Genomic DNA, 21,554 nt, shown 5'->3' with positions numbered 1-21,554 from the left:
ATTTAAACCACAATGATACATCTTGTCAAATTTTTAAAGGTTTGACTGAGAGTGCGAATTTGATCAAACCATAGGGACCAAATTGTAATGTACTCTATTTCTCTCTCTCTCTCTCTCTCTCTCTCTCTCTCTATATATATATATATATATATATATATATATATATATATATATATATATATATATATATATATATATATATATATATATATATACTACATTATAAAGCAAATCTTACTATTTCTAAAAATATATTCAATATAATAATAATATTTTTTTAAAACGTTCAAGTCATTAAGCTAATAGTACAAGTAACCATTAATAAAATAATAATATTTTTAAGTTGTACAAATATATAAGCTTAAAGTATAATTATCTCTTATTAAAATAATAATTAAAAGTTAAACTAACTATATTTTGAAATCTTATCCAGGGAGATTTTAAAGACACCAATAAAAAGTCAAAACCACCCATTCAAATACACTTTTCAAAACTATTTTCCCGTTTATTTTAGAGTAAATTATAGAAATGACCCTTAAGCTTTGGTCTGATTAAAGTTTTGGTCCCAAAGTTAAAAAGTTAATAAGTTTTGGTCTCTAAGTTAAAAAATTAATAGGTTGTATCCTTGTGGTTTATATATATATAGCAGTTTTGGTCCTTTAGGATAAAAAGACTAATTTAATCTTTTTTTTTTTTCATTTTCTTTTAACAATTTATTATTATTATTATTATTATTATTATTATTATTATTATTATTATTATTATTATTATTATTTAAGATTAAAAAGCAAGAATATATTAGTTGTTTTATACTTTATTTTTATTTAGTTTCTTATTTAAAAGCGTCTTGTATAAAAATTATATTAACCAAAAAATAATATAAGTGATAATAACAATTATTTTTATTATTTGGTACATTGATCGACTTGTATAAAAATTATTTTTATTTAGTTTCTTATTTGGTACAGTGATCGATTGACCAATGTGGTAACTGTTTTTTTGGAATATGTTCTCTAATAACAAACTAATCTTTTGCCGCCGCTTTGCGCGGGCCAATTGCTAGTATATATATATATATATATATATATATATATATATATATATATATATATATATATATATATATTCAGGTTCATTTGAAACCATACTAATTTTGTGAGCCCGTGAGACCAAAACCAAAAAATAATTTTAAAATGCAAAATAAAAGGAAAAATCCAAAAAAAAAAATTTAATTATTATTTTCGGAACTTTAATTACCTAAAAAGAATAATAAATAATAAAAATAATAAAAAAGAAATTTACCGTTTTTTTAAATACATGAAATATTCTAATTGAATATTACACTGTAAATATTCTAATGTGATTTTCAGAATGTTAGAATATTCTACTAGATTTGTCAGATATATAAAATATTTTAATATTCTACTAGAATATGTAAAAAATGTATTTTTTTATTTTTTTGGAAAAATATAAATTCCGAAATTAACATTTGAATTTTTTTTTTGAAAATTTTCAATTATTTTGCATTTTAAAAACGCTATTTTATCTATTAAATGAGTGGCTACGATTGCATCTCAAGGTCTCACAAAATTAGGCTGTCTCACATGAACCACCACATTAACCTGCCATTCCGGTCCCGGATGAATCCCCTTTGAGCCGATTTCACTTTACTTGAGAAACTAGCCCATGACTACTTCTCTCTTTGCAAGAATAAAGCACTCAAACATCTTTGCATTTAGCCTAATCGTTCTTTTATGTCCTGTGTATCTCCTTTAAACAAACAAATAAATAAATACACAACATTGGAATATGATACAATTGAAATAGAGTTAAATAAAATACTTGTGTGCTAAATAAAATACCTTACACAAGGCTTTTTGGCATGTTCCCATTGTTGCTACTGACAAAGAATCACTCTCATCACAAACAATGTAGTCTATGGCTACAAGACGAGAAGAAAAGGGAAGAAAAGGTTGAAGAACATCATCTTCACCTCCATAAATTAACATAAATTAAAGCCACTGAAATAACAGTCCATGTATATGGTTGTTGAGCAACCATTGGTCAAAAATACTTATCCGACATTTCATCAAACACCTAATAGGCATTGAAACTTCGTTGAATTGAACAATTCTCATTAACACAATTTAACCAAAATTTTGACCATCTAAATATGTAAGAGGGATGGCAAATTACAAAGTCAATTGCAAATACCAAAAAAATGCCAAATTGGCAAGGAATTTCAAATAAAATCTGTTACCACTTAGGTTTTAGAAAATCGAATAGATGGAGTAGGAATTTCACATGCGATTCAGGTTGAAAAATGTTTAATTCGCCTCAGTTTCTTTTACCCTACCCGTCGTCCAAGCTTCTTCTACTATACTGCATTAAACGTCATTGCTTACTGCTGCAACTCGAATTAGATTAACCTGGTTTGTTTTGACGATTGGTTTGCGACTTCGAGTTCTAAGATATTCTCCACCATGACGTGATTTTCTCTGGGATTATTCTTACCTGAAAAATGAGAACAATCTGGCACACAATTTCTGATGATATAAGGGGCGAAAACCGGCGATTTATCTAACATGCTCGTAAGTCTCTACGTCTTGAGGAAGAAGAAGCGAGAAACGTGAACTCAAGGCGTAAAACAAAAAATAAAAGGAAACCTGGTTTTTTTTGGGCTAAAAACGACGTAGTATTAAAATTAAGTATCTATGCTTATACGAGGTATAATCACTTTTACATATATATATATATATATATATATATATATATATATATATATATATATATATATATATATATATATATATATATATATATATATATATATATATATATATAGGAATGAGTTCTATGGAAAACAAATAACTAGGGCAATATCTACCGGAACCAATAATCAAATGACACATGTCCATTTCTTTCTTCACAAGTAATGTATTGTGGAGGTTATTATGGAAGTAATGTGTTGTCATGTTTTCATTGGTTCAAATATGTGTTGCACTTATCATTCATTTTCCATATAACTCTTCCCTATATATATATATATATATATATATATATATATATATATATATATATATATATATATATATATATATATATATATATATATATATATATATATATATATATAGTCCCTGTAGTATACATTCTTATGAGTTTTGGTTTAAACCTTGACTTTTTTGGATTGGTGGTTCTTTTAATATAGTTTCGATGCATACTTGGTTCCTCGTTAAACTGAAATGACTGTAATGCCCCTCATGTGTTTATTTTTCATTTTTCTTTCATTTTTTTAATTTAATATATATTTATCTATTTTAATAATTAATAAATAAAGAGAGGGCCCACCTTCTATTTTTTTTCTCTCTCTCTCTCTCTCTCTCAAAGAATGTGGAAACCGGAAAGCCTTGAATCAACCATCATACCCTACATTTTGTGATTGTGTTTTTACACACCACCTCCGACCAACGTCATATCTACCACCGCCGACAACCATCTGTATATCCACTACCATCGGTAACCAATCTTACACACAAATCTTGAATCAAGGTCCATCGTCTACATCTACAACACTAAATCTGACCTTGAACTAATAAATCCGCAACATAAAATTCGAAAAGAAGGAAGGATTACGATTGATTAAAGATGGAGGACTGAACCTGGTGTTATTCAGGAAATATAAAAATAAATGAGAGCTCGATCTATTTTTGAGAAAAGAGAGTGAAGGGATTCCATTCTAGTTGAAACTCTTACCATCCTTACCCTGATCACAATCCTCCTACTCCGCCACTGCCTTTCCCGATCAAACCCGCATCCAAAAATCTGGGATTCCATTTTCTTTATGATAAAGATGATGATGGGTCAATGAAAAGGTTACCGTCATGATTGTGATGATGTTGTGAAACTCCACTGTGAATTAGGCGATCATGAATGTGCCACCACCAATATTATGGGTCACGGAATTCACCTAATGATGGTACAAAAGTGCTTTAGGATTTTCAGAAGGGATTAATCGGGTAAGAAATCGTTTGTGGTTTTGATTTTGAGATTAAAGAGGAGATGCTTTAGGGTTTTTAGAAGAAATCTACATGTGGATCGTATATGCTTAATTGAGCTTTATCCCCCAACAAGCCTTTGTAGACATCAATCGCCGAAATTTCCCTCATGTCTCTAGCGTCTTTCTTGAAACCAAACCACATTTCTTGACCAAGGGTTTAAGTTGGGATGGAAGATTGAGGAGGAGAAAATGTCTCGTTTTGAGACGGCCGTGTTGGACTGCGAAGGGGGAGGAAGAGTCTGAGTGTACGAAGGGAATGAAGATTCTAAGTCATGATCTTCTTGGTCATCGAAAACTAGGGTTTCTTATGTTTGTGTTGTTGTCGTCGACGGAGGGAGTCGATTTTGGTCATGATGATGGTGTGAGAGAGAATGAGTGATTTGCCTTTTTGTTGAAGTTGAGAGAGAGAGAGAGAGAGAGTGGCCCCTTATTATTTTATTAATTATTAAAATAAATAAATGAGTATTAGATTTAAAAAGAAATGGAAGAAAATTGGAAAATAAATACCACAGGGGTATTACAGTCATTTTACTATTCAGAAGGACAAAAAATGTAATGAAACTAGCTCAAAAGGATTATAAAGCCAAAAAATATGAAGTTTGGATTAAACCTCAGAAAAAATATATAGCATATAGACCATTTTTGCAATTTTGTATATATATATATATATATATATATATATATATATATATATATATATATATATATATATATATATATATATATATATATATATATATATATATATATATATATATATATATATAAGCAAGATCAAATAAGAAGAAAATTTTTGGTAAGAATGTAAGAAATTTTTTATATACATATTTTTTTAATAAACAAACAAAATAAATCATGAGATGATTCAAAAGTAAAATGATTTAGAAGAAAAAATTCTCAAAAAAACATCTTTATTATTCATTTTTTAGTAAATTAAGAAAAAAATTATTTTAATGAATATCAACAAAATCACGAAAAAATGAATCATAGATGTGTCTTTTAGGGAATTTGTTTTTGAATCATGATATTTTCTATTCATCTAATGATACATTTGTTTTGTTCTTCAAAAAAATATACCGTAATTTTCTTTTAACTACTACCAAAATAAATTTCTTACCGGATTGTTGGTCCCCTTATGAAAATACTTTGTCCCACTCCCACCATTATCCAAAAATTTCTTTCTCATTCCTATGTGCATCATCGCCTCATTAAAGAAACAAAGGGAGAGGGAGATCACTATAAAAAGGATGCTTGACACATTGTTGGAATGCACACACAATGCTCTTTTAAGTTTTGTTCTTCGTACCGGGTTTAAACTAAGTTTAAATTGTTTTTAACCAATAATATTTTGTTTCTTTAACTTATTTTTACAATATTGGTTAGCTATCGAAATTGGGTTTCAAGAAAGATTTATCCCCGACGGGGCTCCCAATACGATATCCGTTGGGAATTGGATTGGCTGTCCCGACTCGAACCCGTCCCGTTACCATTTCTAATTTGAACAGGGGGATTTATATAACATATATTTAACAGAATAACAGACATAGAGACTCTGCTAGTTGACTTCTGGTCAATGATCAATGTACACCCCACTTGACTGCTCGACGGCAGATCCACCATTGCATCTAACAAATAAATGAGTAAAATAGCAAACAGAAGTTACCACCAATAATTAAATGAGTAAAATGTTAAACCGAAGTTACCATCAATTCGATCTGGACAAGGTTTTGATGATCGTGTGAAGCAACCATAATTTCGATGGCCTGCAGCTTAAGGGATTCTCCTCATCGCTAAATAATTGTACGCATGTTTAAATCAAGAGCCCTGGTTAGTGGTTACAGCTAATGAATTTAGCTGAAATATAGGTATTAAATCTTGGATTCTTGTTGAAATTGATGCCCAATAGTGTACATACATTGTGGTGTCAATTGGATGAATTACAACTGTTGGAGTCACATGCAGATGAATATATTGCATGTCGCACAGGTGTGTGAGAAGCCATGACATAAACAAGGGCACATTCCCAGTTGGTATAAAATACCAGGGAAGTGCACCGTTATATGGGACGGTAAATGTAAATCAAGTCGTGGGACTGTGAGGGGGATTTATTTATTTGATTAAAGAGGATTTATTTAAGAATGTAAAGAGTCAATATACTTTTTTTTGTCTTCCCAACCACAAGCCTCCGGCTCAAACTGCCTTCCGAAACCAAAATCATTAAATGTCACGTTTTTATGTCGTCTTATAATAGAATCAAACAAAACCATTATTATAACAAATATTGAATTATATTACAATTCTGTAGAATTGTTAATCTTACAACAATTTTAATAGTTTCGAAGTACATCTTGAAATGAAAGGGATCCGAAACGGAAAACAACGATGGTTACAATTAGATTTTCCATTGTAAAGATGATTATTGGACCGAAAGACATAGCTAGAACCATATGTGGAGTGAATTACGTCTTTTAAGAGACGATATTGCAACGCACCGAACAGGAGGACTGGCATGGTAGCAATCACGGTGACAAGGATTGGTATCCATTTAAGATGTTGACGGTATAGCACAAAGAAGGTAACACTAAAAGAAATCATCATGGTTGTTATTGAGATGTAAAGTGTTGCTAGACCCAACATCAGTTTTCTAGGTAATGATTCCAAGAAATCATCTTCCGCATAACGAGAAGTGAGAATGGATAAGAATGTGAGTATTGAAGCAGATGATGAGAACAAAGATATGGCATCTGCCACCACGAAAATCAAAAAGCTTACGTTTCTGCGGAAGAAAGGGATACCATCGGTCTGATCGTATCCACCTGGAACTGTAAAAGCTGCAGCAAATACAATGGTGGCAATAAGCGCCGCTACCACCATACATTGACTAGCTGTTCCTTTCATCCATTCCTCACCTTTTACAACTAGATCTTGGTGCTCCTTGGTGAATAACTCGCGTGGTGTTAGTCCATCTTTGTTCTTCCGTTCCCGATAAGAAGGTAGGACCATCTTCTCTACTTCCTACAAAATATACAGAATTATAAATCGAGTAGATCAATTTGATTGAGGTGTCAAAATATTCATGCCAATCGCAAAGAACACATGTTTATGGCTGATTGTCCTCTTAAAAACGTACATTGGATATAGAAAAGAAAAAAAGTTTACTCTAATGAAGCCCATGGCACCACCGTAATATAAAAAAAAATAAAAATTAATAATGAATTTATTATCATAAAAGCCCCCAAAGTCATACATATATCCGCCATGCATGAGAACAAGTGATTGAAAACAAACATCAGTCGGTTGTATCTTAAATTCCTTCCTATAAATGCCTCTAGTTAACTTACTTTATGTCAAAGAAAGATAGCCTATAAGTGTGGGGAGGAAATGAGCTAGGAATATGTACCTTGAACCATAGTAGTTCACGTTGCATCTGAAACGCACCTCCTGACACATCTTCAAGTCGCTTTCTCTCCACACTCCTTGCAACCAAATGCAACATATTGTCCTCGTTTTGATCTTTGAGAGGAATAATCATATCCTTATTTAAGCCTATCTCATGCAATAGGTTGTAGATATTCGCTTGACGATGTCTGGCAGCAACATGGAATATACTTTGATTGTTATCATTTACTTTCCACGCTAGATCGGGATATAGACGCATGAGCTCAACTACGAATCTCGTATTGCCCACCTCTGTGGCAACAAATAGTACTCTAGAAGAGTACTTTTTACGTACATTTCCCGCTAGACCTTCAAGATTTCTTGCAACTGGTCCTTTGATTATGTTACGTATTTCAATAGGTATATTGACAATATTATCAGACATGTGTTTTAGTAGTTGCAGAGCTTCATCTATCTTGTCAAAAGCTGGCTTTTCATATCGTTTAACGGGAGGATCAGGGGGTCCCCTGAGTATGGTATCAATTTCTTCCCGAGGCTTCTCAGCAATATAACACCAGACGGTTTTTAGTATCTCCAACGCTTTTGCTTTACTTTCCTTTTCACGAGCTTGCCTCTTCGGACATATGACTGTAAATATTCAATGCAACAAGCAGAAAAGAAGGCAAAATGAGGATATATGCCAGATATTTAATAAGTAAAAATTGATGGATGATAATAATAAGAGATGGAAGATGTATAATCAACATCAACGAGTAGAGATGTTTACCCCATTTTATGGTTCTCATGATGATATTAGATTTTATTTCAGCAAATGCATCAGTCTTTCGAGCCAAAGCTGCAAGTACAATCCCACTGCTACTAAGTTCTTCATGCTCTCGCACTATGTCTAGTGCGATATCTAAAAGAGATTTAACAATCACTATGTTGGGGAATTGCTATGGCCAAAGCAACAATAATCATCAACAAAACAAGAACAATGTCTAACAACTAATTTTTGTTGGTATAATTCCCAATAAGGGTTTTTTAGGCATAAGGGTATGTTTCTAAACTTTCCATATTTCCAGTAATTGTGCTTTAGCAGGACCCCTTTTTCCATTTAGTATAAATAGGGTAATTCGTTTGATGTTTTACATTAATTTTTAGTTTGAATTTGTCAATAAAACTTTGGATACCAAGTAATTTGTTTTGCTTCCCATGTTTTTTTTCCCTTGTTCTTCCCGTGTTGCTTTTTGTTCTTCACGTCACACACATAAACCTTGTGCATCAACGTAATTTGCAGGTTGATTTGATGTCATTTGGTATAAATGATAACTATGTTTATAGAATAAATAGTACAACCTCGACATGGAAGGCCAAAAGAAAGAACCACGATTGTTCCATTACCCAATGTAAGCAAGAAGTAACTATGCTGCTTGGGACATCAACATGAGGGTTTTTATGTTGGCTTAAGATGTGTGACAACAGACGAGCGATTAAGCACATAACCCTCAGAATGCTATGAGTGTCAACAAGGATAAGATGGCAATAGATGTCATCTACCCGGCTATCCTGAAGATATTTTATTGTCTTTGACAGATAAGCAAACAACAAAAGAAGCTTTAGACACATTTAAAGTCATATACATGGGCGTTGGTCATGTAAGGCTGAGTTTAAGATCATGAAGTGAAGGAAAAAGAGACATGATGAGTTCTATACAAAGATCAACAACATAGTAAGTAGCATTCGAACCTTGGAAGACATGATGGAAGAGGCTTACATTGTCAAGAAATACTAGGGGTAGTACTGTCTAGATTCTTACATATTTGCTTCAACCATTGAACAATTTGTAGATCTAGATGTAGGATTAATGTGTGTAAGCTCATAACTAAATTGATATATTCTTTTAGTTAAAAGCAAAGTCCTTTTTGGATTGCCCTCGCAACTAGAAATAGCTAAGAAATTATATTAGGAGAGAAAAGAAATGATTTGTTAATATATTATATGATTAATATATTAAGTAGAAAGAGATAATTGATTTGTTAATTTATTATGTGATTAATAAATTAATATGAGATCAATAGTTAAACAATTGATTTGTTTTTTATATAATTAATAAATCAATAAGAAATCAATAAAAATTAATTAATTATTAATCAAAATTAATTTATAATTAATTCGGGATTAATTGGAATTAATTAAAAGAGATGGATTGTAATTATTTAATAGTTGAACAAAATAAACGATTTTAAAACCATCCATGGTATGAACGATTTTGGATGAGGTTCTAGGGTTTCTAGAAACCTCCTGGTCAAGAAGCTTCCTGGTTGTAGATAAGAAAAAATTTGAATCGAGATTAAATATATTATATTATTAATTAAAATTTGGATTTATCTCCAAGTTGGCTAAACTATAAATAGGACTCTTTGCTTGCAAATTTCGAGCATAACACTCCTAAGAGGTGTATAAATGAAATTTCTTCATCCTTCTCTCTTTCATCTCCATTATTGGGTTTCTAAGGTTTTGGGTGTGAACTGTTAGAGACATTATAATTTTGGTGCTTGCTTTTTGAAAACTAAAAGGAAAGGTTTCAAAGAATTCTTTGTTATAAATATTCCAAAAGTATGTAACCTTAATCTCATGAATTTTGATTATGATCTAGGGTTCTTATACTAATTCATTGTATGTTGCTATTAATTGTAAAGACATACCATAGATCTTTAGGTTGCATGTACCCTTAAGTGTTAAGAGGAATTCCACAAGTACATTGAAGTTTAACCTTAAAATTACATCACTAGACACCATGACAATTGAAGAAGTGGTTAGGAGATTGATAGCTCACGAGGAAAGAATTTGAGGACAAGGTGAGGTTGAAGGAAATAAGCTGCTTCTTACCATCAAGAATGGTCAGAAAGATGTAAGAAGCAAAACAAAGAGCAATCAAGATACTCTCAAAAGAACTACAGTGGGAACACCAACAACTCAAGAGGTCAATGGGAAAGGCTCTACTAAATTTCAATGTAAGAATGGTGAACATCGAGTACTTTGTGAAGTATACTACATTTGAGACTGTGAAAAATAAAATTATTTTGAACCAAGCATAGACTAAACATTTAGTTGGAATTACGTCTGACCCAAATGAGGGATTTGTTGGGAGTAAAGAAGGTGATACATTCTAAATTTGTTTAAAAAAACTAAATATAAATATCAAAATATTTAAGAACTTTGAATTTAAAAAAAAATAAAAAAAAATACGAATTATTATAATGAAATTTTTTTATCTTTTAAATTTAAATAAATAAAAGAAACTAATAAACTTTAATTTTAAGAATTTGGAAATTAAAAGGTAAATTCATTAATGAAATTAATATCAATTTATTACTATATTTATTGCAATTATTATATTAAAATATTATGTGAAATTTAATAAAATAGAATAACTCATAAAATGACATATAAAAAACAAATGATTCAAAATAACTACAAAATAATATTTAACAAATTGAATGAAAGTAAGACACATGACAAAACAAAACTTTCATTTATTAGAAAGGAAGTCTTTAGAATGGTTAGTATTTGATGTTTTTTATAACCACCAAGCGTATGTAAAACTTTTATCATTATTACTTGTAAAACATGAAGATGAGTAATAACAAAATAAAAAAAAATAAAAAAAAGCACTATGTTTTTAGTTTCAATTCATCAATAAAAACCTTGCATGCCAAGTAATTTGTTTTCCTTCCCTTGTTCTGTCCCTGTTTCTGTGTTGATCTCTTCACACGCTTAAACCTTGTTCACCAAGGTAATTTGGAGGTTGATTTGATTAAAACAACAAACAAAAAATATGTAGGTGTAATAATTCCATGCTAGAATTCTTACCGAACATATCATTCTCAACACATTTCTGAAGAAGCCAACCACGGTTCTGAGGTGTCCAATAATCATCACGCAGCTTTTGGGAATTTTTGTACAGATACTTCACCACCTCAGAATGTCCAAACAAGGCAGCCATATATAGTGGCGTCATTCCTCCACTACCAGTGATTGCCACCAAGGCCCTGCACTTTTTAACCATAAGCTCAACCATTTTAACATTGCCAACTGCAGCGGCTAAACAAAGGGCAGTGTTGGAACTGTTATTTTTAAGTTCGAGGTCCTCCTTTTCCATCTTAGTCATTAGATTTTCCACGAACTGTTCAGCCTGTTTGGTGCTTTTTGTGGATGCCGCGACATGAAGTGCTGTTTCATTATTTCCAGTCACACTATACCTTACCAACTCTGGCCTTTTATCAAGAATCTCTTTAGCAGCTTTCCAATCACCACTAATAGATGCTTCATATAGAGGGATAGCGATTTTCATGTTCTCTTTACTAGTTCCTTTAAAATAATTCCAATGCAAAGTTAGCACAAATTCCTCCAGGGACAATATTTGTAATATTCTTTAACTTTTCACCATGATTAAGCATCAATTCTAGTGCATACAGCCACTTTGAATACTTCAATTTGGTTTAACACACTGAAATCGAGCGTTTTATGTGTTGGTGTCTTTGAATATTAAAACTAACAATATTATATATGACAACTGAAAATCATGCAATTCCATGTAGCTTTTCTAGGAAACAGTAATGCATTTACGTGGAATTTCTACAAGGAAACGAAGCACTTTTCAAACAAGTCGAATGTAAATGTAATATAACTTACTCTTGTAATTAAGTTTCCCGAAGGAGACTAGTGGAAACAGAAACGGAAAGGTAGCCAGGTAGGTATAAAGTTTAAACACTTATTTCGTCCATCCGCAAGAATGGAGCACTAGTGCAAAGGAATCGTCTTCTTTGTATGAAATGCGGTGTAAAATAACAATACATGAAGTAAAGAGTAAAATGGGTAGCAGAATTTACCATTAAGTAGATCTGGAATAGGTTTTGAGCGACGTTGAGAAGCAACCGAAATTCTGATTTCCTGCTGCTGCTCATGGGTTAAGGACTTCTGCTCATCGATTGGGGCTAGCTGCACACCTGTTTGCGCCATCTGCACTGTGACATCATTGATGATTATAACTCTAATAATTGCTTGACGCCATGACTAGAAAATCAGAGGATTTGGTGCAACTGACAATACCTATGCGTCAGCAAGCGATTATTACGTATGAATGAATGAATTTTAAAAAAGACATGAGATTGATTATTTGAACATGCATGCTATGATTTATATACACCTAATACCCTCCCTTGCTTAAGTCAACGTCGTAAGTCTTTAAAAGTTCAATTTTTCTGCCAATCAATAAATTATAATTAGCGACAACTTGCAGTTGTTTAAAAATATAAAATAATAACGACAACTGTTAATAGTCAAAAAAAATAAAAGAAATTCAAAAATGTTTCCATAATTTTATTAATTAATATAACATCTATCATCTATCACCATTTACGCGAAAAATTATATAAAATAAAAAATGATAAATTTCTTACGTTAAGTATAGAAAACTATATCGTGTATACACGTGTATAAAAGTTGAGTCAATGTTCCTTCAACCAACTATTTTAATTTTGATAAATTGGATATCAAATTATTTTTCATTTTCAAATAAATCATTAAAATTAGGGATAAAATTGGTACGGTACTGTGTATTTTTTTTTCCAAACACTATACTGTACCAATTATAGTTGGTATGTAATTTTAATTAGTTACTATTACCGTATCAAATATAGTCAATACCAGCTTAATTGGTTACCAGTAAGTTGGATTGGTACATTTTGATAATGATATACCAAGATATTTTGCGAATTAAGATTAATGTGTTATTGTGCACTTAAAGCATACATATGAGTTTTATAAATAAGATTTTTGTGAATGGTAGGATTGAAAATTCGATTGAAAAAGATTTTTTATAATTTTGTACCATGAGTTTAAACTTAACAATGGAGTAAATTGGATACGTTATAGTTAAAATATGAGTTTAAACTTTAAACATTACTAGACGGTAAATGTTTATATATATATATATATATATATATATATATATATATATATATATATATATATATATATATATATATATATATATATATATATATATATAGAGAGAGAGAGAGAGAGAGAGAGAGAAGTAGGTTCATGCGAAAACATAAATATCTTACAAAAACACGAAAATATATTTTATCTTATGAAAATCAAACACATGTACTATAAAAAAAATATATTTATTAGCAATAAATTAAAAATAGTAAATTTACATTGGATGGTGTTATGGTAATATAGATTTATAGACGGTTTTAATAATTATTATTTTTTTCACGTCCTTAATCATTTTTAAATTCATGTTTTCATAATAAAAATTTTAAAAATCATACTTTGCTAATATGAAACAATTTCTCATTTATCATAGATTCTCATCATGTATTTCAAAGTTTGGATGAATTATTTTTCAAAATATAATGTTGAGGTGACACAATATCATAGGTTTTTCTTGTTTTCGAAAATTATTTGCACTTTCGCATGAAGCCTCCTATATATATATATATATATATATATATATATATATATATATATATATATATATATATGTGTGTGTGTGTGTGTGTGTGTGTGTGTGAAAACTGAATTGGTTGGTATAGTAATATTGTGGTATTTAAAACCTTATATCATTATTAATTAATTGGTATGGTACTACGAGCCAAACATATTGGCTACAAAGCATACTGGCTACCAACATAATTGGTTCGGTTGACACACATGTTGGTTGGTTTTTCATGGTACATATTTGCCTCCCTAATTAAAATTAGCACAACCTGTTATTTTGTCACATTGTGTCTGGAACTCTTAATATCTGGTCGCCAACTTGTTTGTAATCTAACTCGTTGCAAGATGATAATTAAGATATATTGAAATCCAAAAAAAGTTGGATTTCTATTTGTAATTCAATAAAAAAGTTTAGTCGGATGCTAGACAAAATTACAAGAGAATAGACCTATATTTAGAGCTAATGATGGGTATGTTTGTGGATTAATGCATAAAAATACTTAAGTTTTCAGTAAATGTTTTGTTTAATTTTTGCAATGATCTCATTTTAGAGGATATCTCGATTAACTTCCGGTTACATGGACAATTTGAGCGCTACGTTAGCATTGATTGTGCATTTTTGGCTAATTTAGTGTTATGTCGTCATTTTCTTAAAAATAAGCAAGAATATGATGACATGACGAAAGAGGAATATTTTGTTTAATTTTTGCAATTAAGCCCTTTTAGGGGGTTATTAGGTTAACTACCTGATTACATGAACGGGCAGGGCACCCCACCCTAAATATTAATTTCCAAGTAAAAATTATCTAGATCTAAACTGATAGAACTTTAAAGTTTTTTTTTTTTTTTTTTTTTTTTTTTTTTTTTTTTTTACTAATGATACTTAATAAATATTTATAAGACTTTATTAAATACTTAATTTATGTTCGTTCAATTAAATAAATAATATAATCATCTAATGTCAAGATAAACAATTATATAAAAAGCTTCAACCCATTATTAAAAACATAATATTTTGTGTATACTATTCCTATAAAATAAATTGTATAAGTTTATGAGTTGTTACATAAATACATTCTATTTTCTAAAAATAAATAAAAATATCGATTTGTTATCAACTTAGCTACATTAATAATTAAATTATGTAGTTACATAAAAAAATGTTGGTTTAAACTATTTATTTCACAACTCATTGCCATTTTTTTCTTTTATATTTTACTTCAATGTTTTTTCATTTCTTTTTCTTAAAAGCTGATGAGTTTTATAGGTTACAAAACTAATGTGCTTGCGTAATTTCACTTAGCATTTAAGGGCACGTGAAACCTAAAAGTTCTATGTCATACACTTTGAATGCAACATACTATGAACAACAAAACTTGATAAACCAAATATAATAAAAATATAATACAAGAATTTATTGTAGTAAACAAATGATCGCTTCAATCCTTCTTATGAAGAACTTGGAATGCTAGCACCAAAATGATGATGTCTCTAATGGCTCACACCCAAACCCTAAAACTAAAAGACAATTGAGAGAGGAGAGGTATAATTTTCGTTCATATGCCTCTAGGAAAGCGTATGCATAAATTTAAGTGCCCTAAGGGTCCTATTTATAGTTTAGGTAGAGAGAAAAGTAAATTAGGTGTAATTACCCCGGGGTGTTTTTCCATTCATTATATAATACAACAATTACAACTCAAGATCCTAATATCATGGATATGATAATACAAATATACTTATCTTATATTTGATCATAACTATCGTTTATTATCTTTATATTCGCCCTCAATCTTGGCCGTTACTAGGTTGAGATTGTAACGCAATTTCTCCAGCATACTTCGTGTTGTAGGCTTTGTGAATCCATCCGCAAGTTGATCATTTGAAGATATAAATCTAACATCTAATGCAACCATCGCTACCTTCTCTATAACAAAGTAAAAATCCACTTCTATATGTTTAGTTCGAGCATGAAACACTGGATTGGCTATCAGATAAGTAGCTCCCAAGTTGTCACACTAAAGAACACGTGCATGTGTCTGACAAACTCCTAGTTCTTTAAGCAAATACTGTAACTAGGTTGCTTCAGCAGTTCCGTTTGCTAATGCCTTGTATTCTACCTCTGTACTTGATCGTGACATAGTGGGTTGTTTTCACGAGCTCCATGAAATCAGATTAGGGCCTAAAAATATTGCAAAACCTCCAATGGATCTTTTATAGTCTAAGCACCCTGCCCAATATGCATCAGTAAAGACACTCAATAATGTGGAGCTTGACCTTCTAATATGAAGTCCTGTAGACACCGTGTGTTTAACATATCGTAATATCCGTTTTACAGCTTCCCAGTGAACATCTGTAGGATTAGAAATATAATTACACACCTTATTAACAGGAAACGAAATATTTGGCCTTGTCAGAATGAGATATTGCAAACCACCTACTATACTTCTATATTTGAAGGTATCTTCTTCATTTAACGTTTTTCCAGAGTGTAGGTCCAGCTTATTAGTGACTAACATTGGAGTTGAGACACCTTTACAATTCTCCATATTAACACAATGAAGCAAATCAGAAGCGTATTTGTGTTGTCGCAAAGTGATTCCCCCTGAATTGTGAAGGACCTCAATTCCTAAAAAATAATTCAGCCGCCCAAGGTCTTTGATAGGAAAAGATGTAGACAAGGCACGAATCAATTGTTCAATAGTTGTTTGGGAGGAACCGAAAATGACAATGTCGTCAATATATACCAACATATAGATAGAAATAACATCGGTAACCAAAATAAAAAGAGACATGTCGGCTTTAGAGGAATGAAAACCAAGATGAAGCAACTTGTCACATAGTCGAGAGAACCAAGCTCTTGGCGATTGTTTAAGCCCATAAAGTGCCTTATGAAGCTTACAAACATAATGAGGATTAGAAGAATCCTCAAAGCCAGGCGGTTGCTGCATATACACCTCCTCCTCTAGAAAACCATGAAGAAAGGCATTATTGACATCTATTTGCCGTATATGCCAACCACGTGAGACAGCCAAAGAGAGAACCAGACGAATCGTGGAAGGTTTAACAACAGGAATAAACGTGTCCTGATAATCGATGCCATATTGTTGTGTGAAACCTCTCGCAACCAAACGTGCTTTATACTTGGAAGTAGAACCATCTGGATTTTGTTTTAGTTTAAATACCCATTTGCACCCAACAATATTGACATTATTGGGTCTTGGAACAAGATACCATGTGTGATTTTTATATAACGCATCAAACTCAGACTGCATGGCTGTTAACCAAGTAGGATTTGCCATAGCCACACGAAAAGAAGTAGGAGTAGTAACTGCAAAAGCTAGTTTGGTAGGATCATATCATACAGTGCCATCGGTAAATTTCCTTGGAAAAGTCTTACCAGCTTGTCCTCGAGTTTGAGCACCAACAGGAGAATTATCAAGATATGCCATTGGAAGTGGGGAGATGACAGCAAAAGGTGGTTGAATGTATGGTAGTGGAGATGTCGCATGATCTGAAGGAGAAGAAAGAGGAGTTGATGGTGCTGTTGGTGATTGAACTGTTGATGACTGGACAAAAGAGGATGGAGAGGCAGCCGAGACCGGTATGCCTGTTAGTATGGGCTACTCCAGTGGAACATTTGGAAATAAATCTTTGGCTAGAGCTGATAATGCATTGACTGGAGATGATGTCACTGTAACTGCATTAGAATCATTAGCTAATAAAAGAGATAAGTCATAATTCTGCATATGATCATTAATAATCACCATTTGCTGGTCCGAGTCCTACCAGTATATACCCAATTATTTCTTCATCATTCATTGGCTGACCGATATTTTCTCTTGTATCAGCAAATCCAGTCATCTTCTAATAATAATCAGCAACAATCATATCCCCCTTTTTTGTTGTTGATAGCTGAGTGCGAATCTGAATCGAATTTCCACGATGCTGGGCAGAAAACATAGTGTGGAGTGCTGTCCATAATTGTTGAGCAGTGTTGATACATCTGATAAACTGAGGAAGAACTTCCTCAGTCATGGAGGACAAAAGACCTCCAGTTACAGCCTGGTCCTGAATAACCCATGTTTGATAATCAGGGTTAGGTGATTCCTTTGCGGGTTCTGCCTCTTTTTTGGTGCTACTGGATCCGATGGCCACTGTTTGTGGGGGTGATGGTGTAGTGCCATCAAGGTGACCAAACAATTGCACTCATTGCAGGATAGGAGTCACCTGGGCTTTCTACAGCAAGAAGTTGGTACGAGTCAACTTAAAGGATACGGCGGTAGCGATGGTTGATGACTTCACGGGCGCATACATGAGGAGAATTGGAGAGGTCGAAGGGGGAGGGTAGAGAAATTTAAGAGATGCTCTTTTGGAAGGGGACCAAAAAGATTCGGAGATTAAGGTAGGGTTTTTTTTGTGCAGAGAGATCAAACGGATTTAGCTCTGATACGAAAAGAGAAAAGTAAATTAGGCGTAATGACCCCTGGGTGTTTTTCCTTTCATTATATAATACAACAATTACAACTAAAGATCCTAATATCATGGATATGATAATACAAATACACTTATATTATATTTGATCCTAACTATCGTTTATTATCTTTACATAGGTAACTTAGGGATAAAACAAGATTTGAATGGATTTAATCATAATCAAAATCCTTTCATTATATGCATTCAAGAGGCTTTTGGAAACCCTAAGGAGCCTCCTGAAACCGTCCTTCCTTGGATGGTTCTAGAATTGTCTATTTGGTTCAACTATTAAACAATTACAATTCTGTTGGATTAATTTCTAAGTCCATAACTATAATTGGTAATACTTGACCCGACCCGACATGGTCCATTTGGGTTACATGGCATCATGCATTTGGATAGACTATAATGAGAGAAATAACACTTAAGGTTGGTTAATATATTATAAGTTCTAATATATTAATAAGATTATTTAATTAGTATTGATCAAGAATTAATCTAGTATTAATTAAGTGATCAAAAGAAGACTAATTAAATATATGGGTTGATTGTGTAATCATCCATACTTATATAGTGGGCTAATGCTCCATGGATTGTCACGTTGGGCTAAAACCCATAAGATGCTCCATGGTGTATTTGTACCCATGGATCATGGAAATGAAAGGCCATGTCAATAAGGGTTTACATGGTGTAACCCTAACTATATAATGATCTTATTCTTGGAGAAAATCGGCTACTATGTGTGAGAAAAAAGGGCTAGCCGATTTCATGAAGTGTGTATATTCTCTCAAGTTATTCCAAGTGTATTTGGTGTTGTGTGAACCATTTGAGGTGTCACACTTAGGGCACTAGGCACTCAAGCTTCATGAAGACATTCTACATCAAAGAGGTATGTAATTCTAACTTGAGATATTCATATCAATCAATGTTATTATGCTAGTTAGGATGAATACCTTGGAAAGTTCATATTTGAATGTATAATAGAGAAAACATAGATCCAAGGTATTTAGGGTTGCAAGTACACTTAGGAGTGTTAGAGTGCTCAAAACCCAACAGTGGTATCAGAGCCTAGGCTTGCTTTCTCTTATACTTGATGCAAATAGATTTTTCAAAGACAAGAAGCTGTCCAGAAAGAAAACTCGATGAGTTTCTTCAATAAACTCGACGAGTTCATGGTCTATTGCATGAACTCGATGAGTTCTCTATAGAACTCGACGAGTTTTGGCCCCTGGCAGCTTACTTTCGTGTTTTTTGGCTGGAATTAGACTAGGAACATTACCAAAAGCTGTTTTTGGACTTGCAAACCTATTTTTGATGTGGTAATGTTCATGCTAATCTAATTTCATAGAGAATTGTCATTAGATTCATGTTTTGTATTAGTTTAAAAGTTATGCTAATTACATGAAAAGTTTGATGTGAATTATCTTTGTTCATATGAGTTGCTTAGATTAATAGATAAGTTAATTGATTATGTGTTTTCAATCCATTTTAATCTAAGAGATGATTCTAAAATGTGTTTGTGTAACCTGTCCTAAAGTTATATGAAAAGTCACATTTAAGATTCATAAAACTCATAAGTATTTCCATAGGTTATGAATAAAGAAAAGTCACATTCTTTTAGTAGTTTAAAGTCTTCCATAACTTGTCCTCAAGTTATGGAACTTGAAGAGTTTTTGGATTAAAACTACTTAAACGCATACGTTATGGAAATTGAATAGTTTCAAAACTTGCCCTCAAGTTTTGGAATTTGAAAAGTTTTCACTTATGAATACTTTAATTCCAAGTTAGCCCTTAGAATTTTAAAAGTTAAAATTCAACCCTTATACATTATAATATTATAAGTTAATAATATATATATATATATATGTATGTATGTGTGTATGTGTGTATAAGAGTAAAGTCAGTCTTACCATTAGTAGGCCTCATTCATGAAGCCGGTCTATAAGGGGGGTATAAGGTTACTGCCTATAAAATGGCAGTTTAATGGGTGTCCACTCTCACCCACCGCTTCCTTGACTGGTGGAGGGTCGTTAGCCGAATGGGTAGGACAAGAACTAGAATTCTCCCTTCATTAAAAGTATTAATGATAAATACTAAGTAACTAAACATTTATAAGTTCCCAATCTTAGCTACTTAGGAAAATGTGAATAAGGTGCTAATCCATGAAATTACACTTTGCACTTTGTTTAAGCCGTTAGTGGAGCGTGTATGGTTAACCGACACACTAACCTGGACTTAACAAGGTAGGAAAAGGGTAACTTAATATTTACCATAGTATCGGTGGAGCGTGTGTGGTTAACCAGCACATCGATTAAGGGGTAAATATTAAGGGTACCAAGTATATTTGCATGGTTACTTCACACCTTGTTTTGTGATCCTCGGCATCCCAGTCACAAAACCTGAAGGGCACACTCGAGATTGAAACATGCCATTGAATAGTTCAATGAATCTCAAAAGATCTAGGAGTTTCAAATCCAAGTAAAACCTAATTAAATTATTTCGTTTTCATGGTGGAAATTGGTGAATCGTCATTCGCCTACCTTCAAATATTTTATAGCTTGGATTACGGCATCCCACTTCTAAGTTATAAAATATTTTGTTGGGTCCTAGCCTTAATATTTCATATTTGGTGTTATATTAAGGACTTTAAATCAACTATCTTGAATATCTCCTAAAAGATGTCTAGTTCAGACATCTATGATCTTCCCAAATCTCTTGGAACTTCCCTTCCTCGCCTCCTCCAATTATTCTCCCTAACCCACAAGTTCAAGGTCACGTAAGCCCTATTGGCAAGGCAAGGTCTAGGTGTGATCACATCTTGGAGATGAAGTCACATATTGACAAGCCGGGAAAGTTGGGTGTCAAAGTCTTGAGAAAGTTGGTGGTTCAATCACTTTCTAAGTCACATAGTGAGTTCCTTTCACTACTAGAAAAACAGCCTTTTACGACGCTCATTGCCCGTCGTAAAAGGCTCAGACGACGCGTAAATGCGCGTTAAGGAAGGCCCTCTCATAAAGAGAGACGACGCTCATTTACGACGCGCAATTACAACGCGTGTTTACGACACCCAATGCGTATCAAGGAAGGCCCTGTCACGTGTCATAAAGGAAGACGACACGCATTGGCG

At 32.4% G+C, this 21,554-nt stretch overlaps 1 protein-coding gene across 2 annotated transcripts; it reads right to left on the bottom strand.

Moving 5' to 3' along the window:
• Positions 1 to 6,318: 6,318 nt before the first annotated feature.
• On the bottom strand, positions 6,319 to 12,787 carry LOC111902593 (uncharacterized). 2 transcript variants are annotated; one of them, XM_052768484.1, is made up of 6 exons: positions 12,554 to 12,787; positions 12,334 to 12,468; positions 11,315 to 11,812; positions 8,226 to 8,357; positions 7,461 to 8,086; positions 6,319 to 7,075 (listed from the first exon to the last, which is right to left on the bottom strand). In XM_052768484.1, exons 2-6 carry the CDS (start codon positions 12,461 to 12,463, stop codon positions 6,377 to 6,379), a joined length of 2,085 nt encoding a protein of 694 aa, XP_052624444.1. In that variant the 5' UTR covers positions 12,464 to 12,468; positions 12,554 to 12,787; the 3' UTR covers positions 6,319 to 6,376. The 2 variants fall into 2 exon arrangements, with proteins under 2 accessions (XP_052624444.1, XP_042755178.1); XM_042899244.2 differs by having other exon boundaries at positions 12,334 to 12,463.
• Positions 12,788 to 21,554: the final 8,767 nt, after the last annotated feature.

The sequence above is a fragment of the Lactuca sativa genome, chromosome 2 (assembly GCF_002870075.4).
Source record: "Lactuca sativa cultivar Salinas chromosome 2, Lsat_Salinas_v11, whole genome shotgun sequence".
Lineage (NCBI taxonomy): Eukaryota > Viridiplantae > Streptophyta > Magnoliopsida > Asterales > Asteraceae > Lactuca > Lactuca sativa.
The sequence above is the reverse complement of the archived record's forward strand: the minus strand, read 5'-3'. Positions and strand labels throughout refer to the sequence as shown.